The sequence below is a fragment of the Littorina saxatilis genome, linkage group LG14 (genome assembly GCF_037325665.1).
Source record: "Littorina saxatilis isolate snail1 linkage group LG14, US_GU_Lsax_2.0, whole genome shotgun sequence".
In the NCBI taxonomy this organism is placed as follows: domain Eukaryota; kingdom Metazoa; phylum Mollusca; class Gastropoda; order Littorinimorpha; family Littorinidae; genus Littorina; species Littorina saxatilis.
Genome location: NC_090258.1, coordinates 34,388,434 through 34,397,843, shown reverse-complemented (window position 1 = coordinate 34,397,843; position 9,410 = coordinate 34,388,434). Strand labels below are relative to the sequence as shown.

General features: G+C 41.6%; 2 protein-coding genes across 2 annotated transcripts in view; one reads left to right on the top strand and one right to left on the bottom strand.

The window, feature by feature from the left end:
• The window catches only part of LOC138947626 (uncharacterized), a 4,910-nt gene extending 875 nt beyond the window's left edge, over positions 1-4,035 (top strand). Inside the window, exon 2 of the mRNA XM_070319135.1 lies at positions 2,491-4,035. Within this exon, the coding sequence (XP_070175236.1) occupies positions 2,491-3,395 (905 nt within the window). The 3' untranslated portion in view covers positions 3,396-4,035. The remainder of the gene's footprint in view (positions 1-2,490) is intronic.
• The window catches only part of LOC138946588 (atrial natriuretic peptide receptor 1-like), a 157,132-nt gene that overhangs the window by 36,224 nt on the left and 111,498 nt on the right, over positions 1-9,410 (bottom strand). Inside the window, exons 9-10 of the mRNA XM_070318034.1 lie at positions 8,420-8,547; positions 5,601-5,676 (exon numbers count right to left, since the gene is read on the bottom strand). Coding sequence (XP_070174135.1) covers positions 5,601-5,676; positions 8,420-8,547 — 204 coding nt within the window. The remainder of the gene's footprint in view (positions 1-5,600; positions 5,677-8,419; positions 8,548-9,410) is intronic.

The following is a 9,410-nucleotide window of genomic DNA, read 5'->3' as shown; positions in this document are numbered from 1 at the left end:
GGCTATATTTACAAGCTTCAAGTCACTTCTGAAATTCTTGTTCACATGATCATGTAACTATTCACTACTAACTGCACACACACACACACACACACACACACACACACACACACACACACACACACACACACACACACACACACACACACAGGGTCCCCACTGGTTTTTAGAAACAAAATTCCATGACTTTTCCATGACTTTCCATGAGCCTCAATAACATTTTCCATGACTAGATCCACAGGTCGCCATTTCCGAACACGCAAACTTGTTACGTCTTGTCACTGCCAGTTTTGACACTGGCTTGCTTTACACTGAGTTTGAGTCAGTTTCTACGCAGTGTCTCTTCGACAAGCAAGTCAAGCATTTGCTACGCAGTCAGATTATCGGTAATGTTTGCGGGTCCTGTCATTTCACTAAACTGGACCAGCCACGGTTTGTATCCATCTGCACTTTCGTAAATTCCGTTTCGTAACCGTCACTGTGACTTGACGAACTGTCATTTTTTTCACCGTGATACACAGTTCATTGCGGCGAAGATCTTCCTCGGTAATTCGTTCTCTGGACAATTCCGCATACTTTTTGTTGTCAAGAAACAACTCGAAAGAAAGTTTCAAACTCATCATCCTCCATCTTGCTTGTCGAAGCGCTAAAGTACTTTATCGATGCAAAAACAAAAGCAGAAAACTTCGACGAAACCGACTCAAATGCAGCGCAGACGACACGACGAGATAACGGAAGGAAGTGAGCCTCGCTTTGGCTCAAGTGCCGTTAAAAATAACGTTATTCTCGTATGCAAATTTATACGAACGAGAAGTTGGTCATACGAACAAGCCTTGTGCTGGCGACGCAAATCGCTGCTGGCTGGCAAAGGGGGGTGGGGGTGGGGGTGGGGGGGGGGTGGGGGTGGGGGAATGGCTGGGCAACGAAAATCGCCGCTGACGTGCTAAAGGTTAATTTTTTTTCTTTCTTATTTTTGTTAAATTCCATGACTTTCCATGACTTGAATTGAAATTCCATGACTTTCCAGGCCTGGAAAATTAAAAATCAAATTCCAAGACTTTCCAGGTTTTCCATGACCTGTACGAACCCTGCACACACACACACACACACACACACACACACACACACACACACACACACACACACACACATTTCTTTTTCTCAGAACAATTGTTTTGTTCAAGAAAGTTCGGGGAGGGTAGTGGTCCTATTTTACTTTTTAACACTAGGGCTTTAAGCTCATGATCAAAATAGATCATATCAGGTTTACACAAGCTTTTGTGATCCTAATACTGAAATGCAAACAAAAGCACACAAACAAGTCGCGTAAGGCGAAATTACTACATTTAGTCAAGCTGTGGAACTCACAGAATGAAACTGAACGTAGTCCGCCGCTAGTGCAAAAGGCAGTGAAAGTGACGAGCCTGTTTGGCGCGGCAGCGGTTGCGCTGTGCTTCATAGCACGCTTTCCCTACTGTACCTCTCTTCGTTTTAACTTTCTGAGCGTGTTTTTAATCCAAACATATCATATCTATATGTTTTTGGAATCAGGAACCGACAAGAAATAAAATGAAAGTGTTTCTAAATCGATTTCGGAAATTTAATTTTGATCATAATTTTTATATTTTTAATTTTCAGAGATTGTTTTTAATCCAAATATAACATATGTATATGTTTTTGGAATCAGAAAATGACGAAGAATAAGATGAAATTGTGTTTGGATCGTTTAATAAAAACATAATTTTAATTACAAGTTTCCGATTTTTAATGACCAAACTCACTCATCAGTTTTTAAGCCACCAAGCTGAAATGCAATACCAAACCCCGGCCTTCGTCGAAGATTGCTTTGCCAAAATTTCAATCAATTTAATTGAAAAATGAGGGTGTGACAGTGCCGCCTCAACTTTTACAAAAAGCCGGATATGACGTAATCAAAGGTATTTATGGAAAAAAAGAAACAAACGTCCGGGGATATCATACCCAGGAACTCTCATGTCAAATTTCATAAAGATCGGCCCAGTAGTTTAGTCTGAATCGCTCTACACACACACACACACACACACACACACACACATACACCACGGTCCTCTTCTCGATTCCCCCCTCTATGTTAAAACATTTAGTCAAAACTTGACTAAATGTAAAAACCAATCGGTGAAAATCTAATATGACACAGCTTGCGATGTAGTATTCTGTTTAACCTACATATAATATACATGTACTTGCATGCTTTCTGCTCCCAAATTGAAGAAGCATCTTATGAAATGAAAGTTCTCAAAATTCTCCCAGGGATAAGAGCAAGTGAAAAAGTGGTTCCAGAATGACATTAGTCTAATTGATTTTGAGCAGTGGTAAATTATATCCCTGCCAGTGCCAGGACTTTCTTTGCAGGAAATACCAACATGTGAATGTATGGTTTATTTATTACATAGGTGGTCTCTTTCTCATCTGTAGAATAAAGACAAATTCTGAATTTTGTTTATTTTTCAGAAGCTGAGGTGGAGGCTGCAGAAGAGGCCCTTTTTCAAAGTGCCAACCACATCCGCAAGGCATACGCCGAGGTCGACCCAGACCCGCAGGAAACCATTGACATCACGGTCTCATTTGATGGGACATGGCAGAAGAGGGGCTTCACTTCCCTCTACGGAGTTGGGGTCGTCATTGACGTCCTTACAGGACTGGTTGTGGACTTCCACGTGATGTCCAAGTATTGCCATGCCTGCAAGCTTCAGGAGGCGCAGAACTTTCCAGCTGAGGAGATGGAAGCCTGGCGTGCAGCCCATGCTCCGAAGTGCTGCAGAAACCATCATGCTTCAAGCAAAGCCATGGAGCAGGAAGCCGCCAAGGTGCTGTGGGGTCGGTCAGTCAGGTCACATAACTTTCGCTACACCGAGATGCTGTGTGACGGGTACTCATCGGCCTTCAAAGCTGTGGTGGAGCTGGACCCTTACCCAGGTGTGCAGGTCGAGAAGTTGGACTGCATCAACCATGCACATAAACGCATGGGTAGTGCAGTGCCCTCAGGAAGCTGGCCAAGGATAAGCGACTGGGTGGCAAAAGAGTGGGGCGCCTTACAGAAGGAAAATGCGACAGCATGCAAAATTATTATAGGGGGGCCATCATTAACAATCTGGACAATATCGACAGGATGCGTTCCTCAGTGTGGTCAACCCTCTTCCACTGCATGTCGACAGATGAGAGGCCATATCACCACAGGTGCCCTTCCTCTCCTGACACCTGGTGCTTCTACCAGAAAGCCCTCATCTCTGGCGAAGAGCCTCCAGCTCACAAGGACAACGCCTGCCACACCTACTTGGCTCCTGAAGTTGCCCAGAAGATGGTGCCTGTCTTCAGGAGGATGTCAGATGAGACACAGAACACTAACGAGTCCCTGAACAACCTGGTGTGGCTGAGGTGCCCCAAGACCATCTTCATGGGCAAAGGGCGTGTAGACTGTGCAACCGCAAGGGCAGTGGCGGTGTTCAACGAGGGGGCCTTCGAAATCACCCGAGTCATGAACTCTCTGTACGTGGACCTCGCACTGTCCACCCTCGAGTCGCTGGGCAAGAGGGACCGACGCAGAATTTGCCAAGCTGACGCTGCTGCCACTGCACATGCCAGGGACCAGCGCAGGGACTACGCCCGCCAGCGGTCAGAGCCGAACATGCGCGGGAAGGCCAGGTCTACGGCCCTGGGATGGCCTAACAAGAACATTTTGGCAAGTGCCAAGCTCAATGGCAAAACAGAAATGGGCATACTCATTGAAAAATACATATTGCTTATGACATATTACCACTATGACCTTGAAACAGTGATTGATATTTTTTAAATATTTTTTTATGCTGTTTTCCTTCTTTCTATGTTATTCAGTAAGGCTTGATTTTGAAGTTGGTGTGTCTTGTTACATGTTTGATAAACATTTTTGGGAAAAAAATCATTTTTAACACGTTTTGTCTGTTTTCTCAAAACAACATTTTTTTCAATTCAAAAGTCTGAGGCTTTTTTTCTATAAAAGTTGCGTTGATAAAACTTTGCATTCATCTTGAGTGTGTTATTTTCTTCAATATGTTTAGAGCGTATTGTGGAATATTTGCGTGTGTAAGAAGTTAAATAAATTGTTCGGCCGTTTTTTCATGAAATTCAACATCACTCATTGTTATCACTAATATCTTTTCAAAGAATGGACAGATCAAAAAATTTCTCTGAACAAATTCTGGGCCTTGTATTAAAGTACACATAACAAGCATCAAAATAAAATTCCATGCAGTTTTGTGAACACCCTACTATTTTAAAAATGTGCTGTTTGGCGGCCATCTTGGATTGCTACCACAGCAACCGACTGTACAAAAAAAAATTCATATTTTCTCAGGAGATAGACTGAATACTTTAATTCTAAAAAAAACTTTGACTCGAGAGTTATTAAACACAAAAAATCACTTTGAACACTGGTGTCTGCCCTTAAGCACTCACCGCTTGAGAACATCCCAAGGTGCTTTCCGTTAAGAGCGAGCAATTTTCAAAGAATTCATTTTTGCGCGGTTTATCTTACCCCTGAGCCATCGTGAACCCTTGTGATCCAGTTTCCTTTTTTCACAATGTAGTCGTCAGTTTGTAATTTGAATGCGACTCGCTGTAAGCTTATCTGCAATAGCACGTTATTATGTACCTCTAAATCTATACGAAACAAACGGCTGTGGTTCACAAGAACTCTATCGATGGTTTTTGACTGTTCAAAACCGTCGTCTGCTACCAGAACCACGACCTTGCGTGACCCTGCTTCCGGGCTTTTCTTTTTTCAAACTTTCAAAACTTTGAATTGTACTGATTGTAATTCTTTTATGATTGAAGAATGTTTGTGTAACAAGCTGTCAATTTATTATTTAGATTTTAAAAGTTAGGTCTAGCACCCAAACGCACCATGCACATGGTCCGATTTTGAGAGGAGACAATCCGCAAAATTAATTCTTTGAAAATTGCTTGCTCTTTACGTAGGGCACCAAGGATGCTCCCGTTCGGTGAGCGTTCAAATGGAAGGGTGTTTGTACTGTGTGTAAAAGCCTGACAGTATATGTGATGGTGTACGGGAGGCGTACTGTGCCTTTAAGTAATAGTTATCGAACACGCGAAACGTCAAGTCGATGGCGCGAAGCGCCTAGCCTTTGGTGTTATTTGGTGTCATCTGAGCTCCAAGTTTGCCATTACATTAATTTTTTTGTCTCCCTTATTTATTTTTTTTGCGGACACTTTTGCTTTTTCGGCGAAAAAAAAAAAATCGCCGGAAATTTGCCTTTCGACGGACAATTCCCATACCTGACCCCGCTGTGACCCCAACATTTGACGTGGGTCAACCCAACCGAAGTCATGTCTGGAGATCAGCAAACCCTAGAATTGTGCAAAGTTTCAAAGTTCTAGCTTCAAAAACATCCGAAATAATCCCGACGTTTATCTGTTTGTCTACGGACGGCCGGCCTGCAACAAGCAATCAGCCAACAAGCAAAACATGCCAAATGTTGATTGAGGTAACAGGCAGACAGGCACACGGACAGACAGACGGACGGACAGACAGACAGACAGACAGACAGACAGACAGACAGACAGACCTTATGTAGAAGTAGCCACCGAAGAGAAGGATAACCCCCATGAATGAGCCCAGAAACGTGCCCACCCAAAATATACCTGTGAAAAAACAACACCCACCACCATTATTATCAGAGACACGTACAATACATTTTGATATTCCATGCACCCTGTGGACAGTTATTATCATGCAATACTCTTTTTGAGCAGATACTGTTCAAATTCTATGCAGTTTTTTGGGCAGTTATTCATCATATTCCATGCACCCTTTGGGCATTATCAAATTAATAACATTTTATGCACCTCCAAAGCAGCTACATGTAGTTTTTATATTCCATACACCCTGTGGGCAGTTGTTCATCAAATTTGATGCACCTCCAAAGCAGCTATTTACATTTAGTCAAGTTTTGACTAAATGTTTTAACGTAGAGGGGGAATCGAAACGATGGTCGTGGTGTATGTGCGTGCGTGCGTGCGTGTGTGTGTGTGTGTGTGTGTGTGTGTGTGTGTGTGTGTGTGTGTGTGTGTGTCTGTGTGTAGAGCGATTCAGACTAAACTACTGGACCGATCTTTATGAAATTTGACATGAGAGTTCCTGGGTATGAAATCCCCAGACGTTTTTTTCATATTTTTGATAAATGTCTTTTATGACGTCATATCCGGCTTTTCGTGAAAGTTGAGGCGGCACTGTCACGCTCTCACTTTTCAACCAATTTGGTTGAAATTTTGGTCAAGTAATCTTCGACGAAGCCCGGACTTCGGTATTGCATTTCAGCTTGGTGGCTTAAAAATTAATTAATGACTTTGGTCATTAAAAATCTGAAAATTGTAAAAAAAAAAATACAAATTTATAAAACGATCCAAATTTACGTTCATCTTATTCTCCATCATTTTCTGATTCCAAAAACATATAAATATGTTATATTTGGATTAAAAACAAGCTCTGAAAATTAAATATATAAAAATTATTATCAAAATTAAATTGTCGAAATCAATTTAAAAACACTTTCATCTTATTCCTTGTCGGTTCCTGATTCAAAAAACATATTGATATGATATGTTTGGATTAAAAACACGCTCAGAAAGTTAAAACAAAGAGAGGTACAGAAAAGTGTGCTATCCTTCTTAGCGCAACTACTACCCCGCTCTTCTTGTCAATTTCACTGCCTTTGCCATGAGCGGTGGACTGACGATGCTACGAGTATACGGTTACTGAAAAATGGCATTGCGTTCAGTTTCATTCTGTGAGTTCGACAGCTACTTGACTAAATGTTGTATTTTCGCCTTACGCGACTTGTTTTGATATTCCATGCACCGTTTCAGCTTCGAGTTTTGACTTCTTCTTTATGTTTCATACTTTTGAGCACACATTCCTCACATCCAATGCACTTAACTTCACATTGATTCTATGTACATATTGAGCAGCTATTGTTCATATTCCATGCACTTTTCGAGTACTTATTACACCCCCGGTATAGGGGTGTGTATAGGTTTCGGTCGATGTGTTTGTTTGTTTGTGTGTTTGTTTGTTTGTATGTTTGTATGTTTGTGTGTTTGTTTGTGTTCGCAAGTAGATCTCAAGAATGAACGGACCGATCGTCACCAAACTTGGTGAACAGGTTCTATACATTCCTGAGACGGTCCTTACAAAAATTGGGACCAGTCAAACACACGGTTAGGGAGTTATTGGTGGATTTTGGTTTTTTGGGGGGATCAACTACGGCATAACTCTTCCTTATCTTCTCCATGTTTTCAGCGTTTACCTCCCTTCCTTCGTATGGTGCACTATGTATGAGGGGGCATCTTCGGATATTCCCGGCGTTCTGTTACTATTTTTAGAAGGTCACCGCAGTGTCCAGAACGTAAATTGGACCCGTAAATTATCCTCACTGTAAAAGTGCAAAGGTCGAATCAATTTATAGCCACGCGAAAAATACACTGTCATCTATCTCTCTATATATACGGCTTCTCTGTGTTTGTGTGTGTGTGTGTGTGTGTGTCTCTCTCTCTATGTGGGCAACACCTGTGGATTGTTCAGTTCTGTTTGTGATGTGGTCTGGCGGCTTTTGTGTATTTGTATGTACTGGCCTTCCTTTGAGAAGCCAGAACAGTTCAAAAGGGCTTAGAGATAAGCTCTAAATTGCTCAATCCTGAGCAGTGAGAATGGTTATTTCCCTTTGACCAACGGGGGTGTTTTTCCTATCGGAGGAATTTCTTGTTCTTCATATTACACGCACCTTCTGACAATTTATTTTATATCTTCCATGCACCTTTTGAGCAGTTATTTTACACACTCAATGCAACTTTTGAGCAGTGTATCTTCGCTTTCCATGTGTAGTGTATTGTATTTATCCTGTTTTGATTTTACGTACAGAGGTTAGTAATTGTTATTGTTACCAACATGATTCACCAAAAGTGCTTGTATAATGATTGTATGTATTGATAAAGTAAACTTATAAGACAAATACAATTAACTACACACAACCACACTCACCATTACACTCAAACACACCCACACACACACACACACACACACACACACACACACACACACACACACACACACACACACATACATACATACACACACATAAGCTCAAACACACAAACACACACGTGAACATACACATACACACACACACCCACATATACACACACATAAGCTCAAACACACACACACATTCACACACACACACACACACACACCCACACACACACGCACACACACACACACACACACACACACACACACACACACACACACACACACACACACACACACACACACACACAAACCCCTTCCCATCCCCTCCTTACGTACACAAAGTACAGACAAACTCACGATTATCTTGTGGTAGAGGTGTAGGGTCTATACAGATGGAGGAAGGGCATTCGGGCCGCTGTTTGCTACCTCCTGGCCAGGTTACGTCCTCTCGCAGTGCCTTGTAAAAGCGATGTTCTAGTCTGGGGCTTAGAAAAACAACAGCAATACGATTCAGTGATCATTGCTGATATGCCACAAACAAATCAGTCGCGCTTGCGCTCAACAGGAAAGCGCGATTTTCTGCATTTGTATACTTTTGGATACAGGAAAATATAAAGAATACAATGCAACCATTTTTGAATGTGGTCGTGAAAATTGTACTATAATCACTACTTTAATGAACACACTAGTTATCCCAGCGAAGCTAGAGGTATCCCACGAACGCTATAGGGCAATTCCAAAAAGAATGCTCACCTAAGCTTTTTCACCGTACATATGCCACAATAGATGTTTATAGTTACTCATACCATTTATCGCTTGCCTCTAATTCACTCCCCTTGCATGCCGCCATTTTGTTTTGATGTAATTTGGGATCGCGCTGCGTGAAGTCATTTTATGACAACTTTTAAGAATGTCATCGCGTGTGCTAGTTTTTACACTCAGTGTGTGTCTGTCTGTGAAAAGCTTTTTTCAAAAACTACTGGACGGATTGTCATGAAACTTGGTACAGACATTTTTCAGAGCATTTGCTGGAAATAGTTTTCGCCGATTTTGGACAGGGCTATTTGATGACGTCATAGTTGACCGTTTGCAAAAGTTGAGGCGGCACTCTCACGGCTACAGTTTTTCATCAATTTGTTTGACATTTTCGTTACATGATCTTCGACTAAATGCGGACTATGGGATTGCATTTCAGCTTGGTACCTTAACATTTAGTTTATGAAATGTTCCCTCAAAGTTAGCCAAATGTGTCGATTTATCAAAAGTCGATATTTGAATCATAAAGGTGACATAATTGTATTCTGTATTCCTCCTGTACACGAACATATATAGTTTTTTCTTCTTCTTT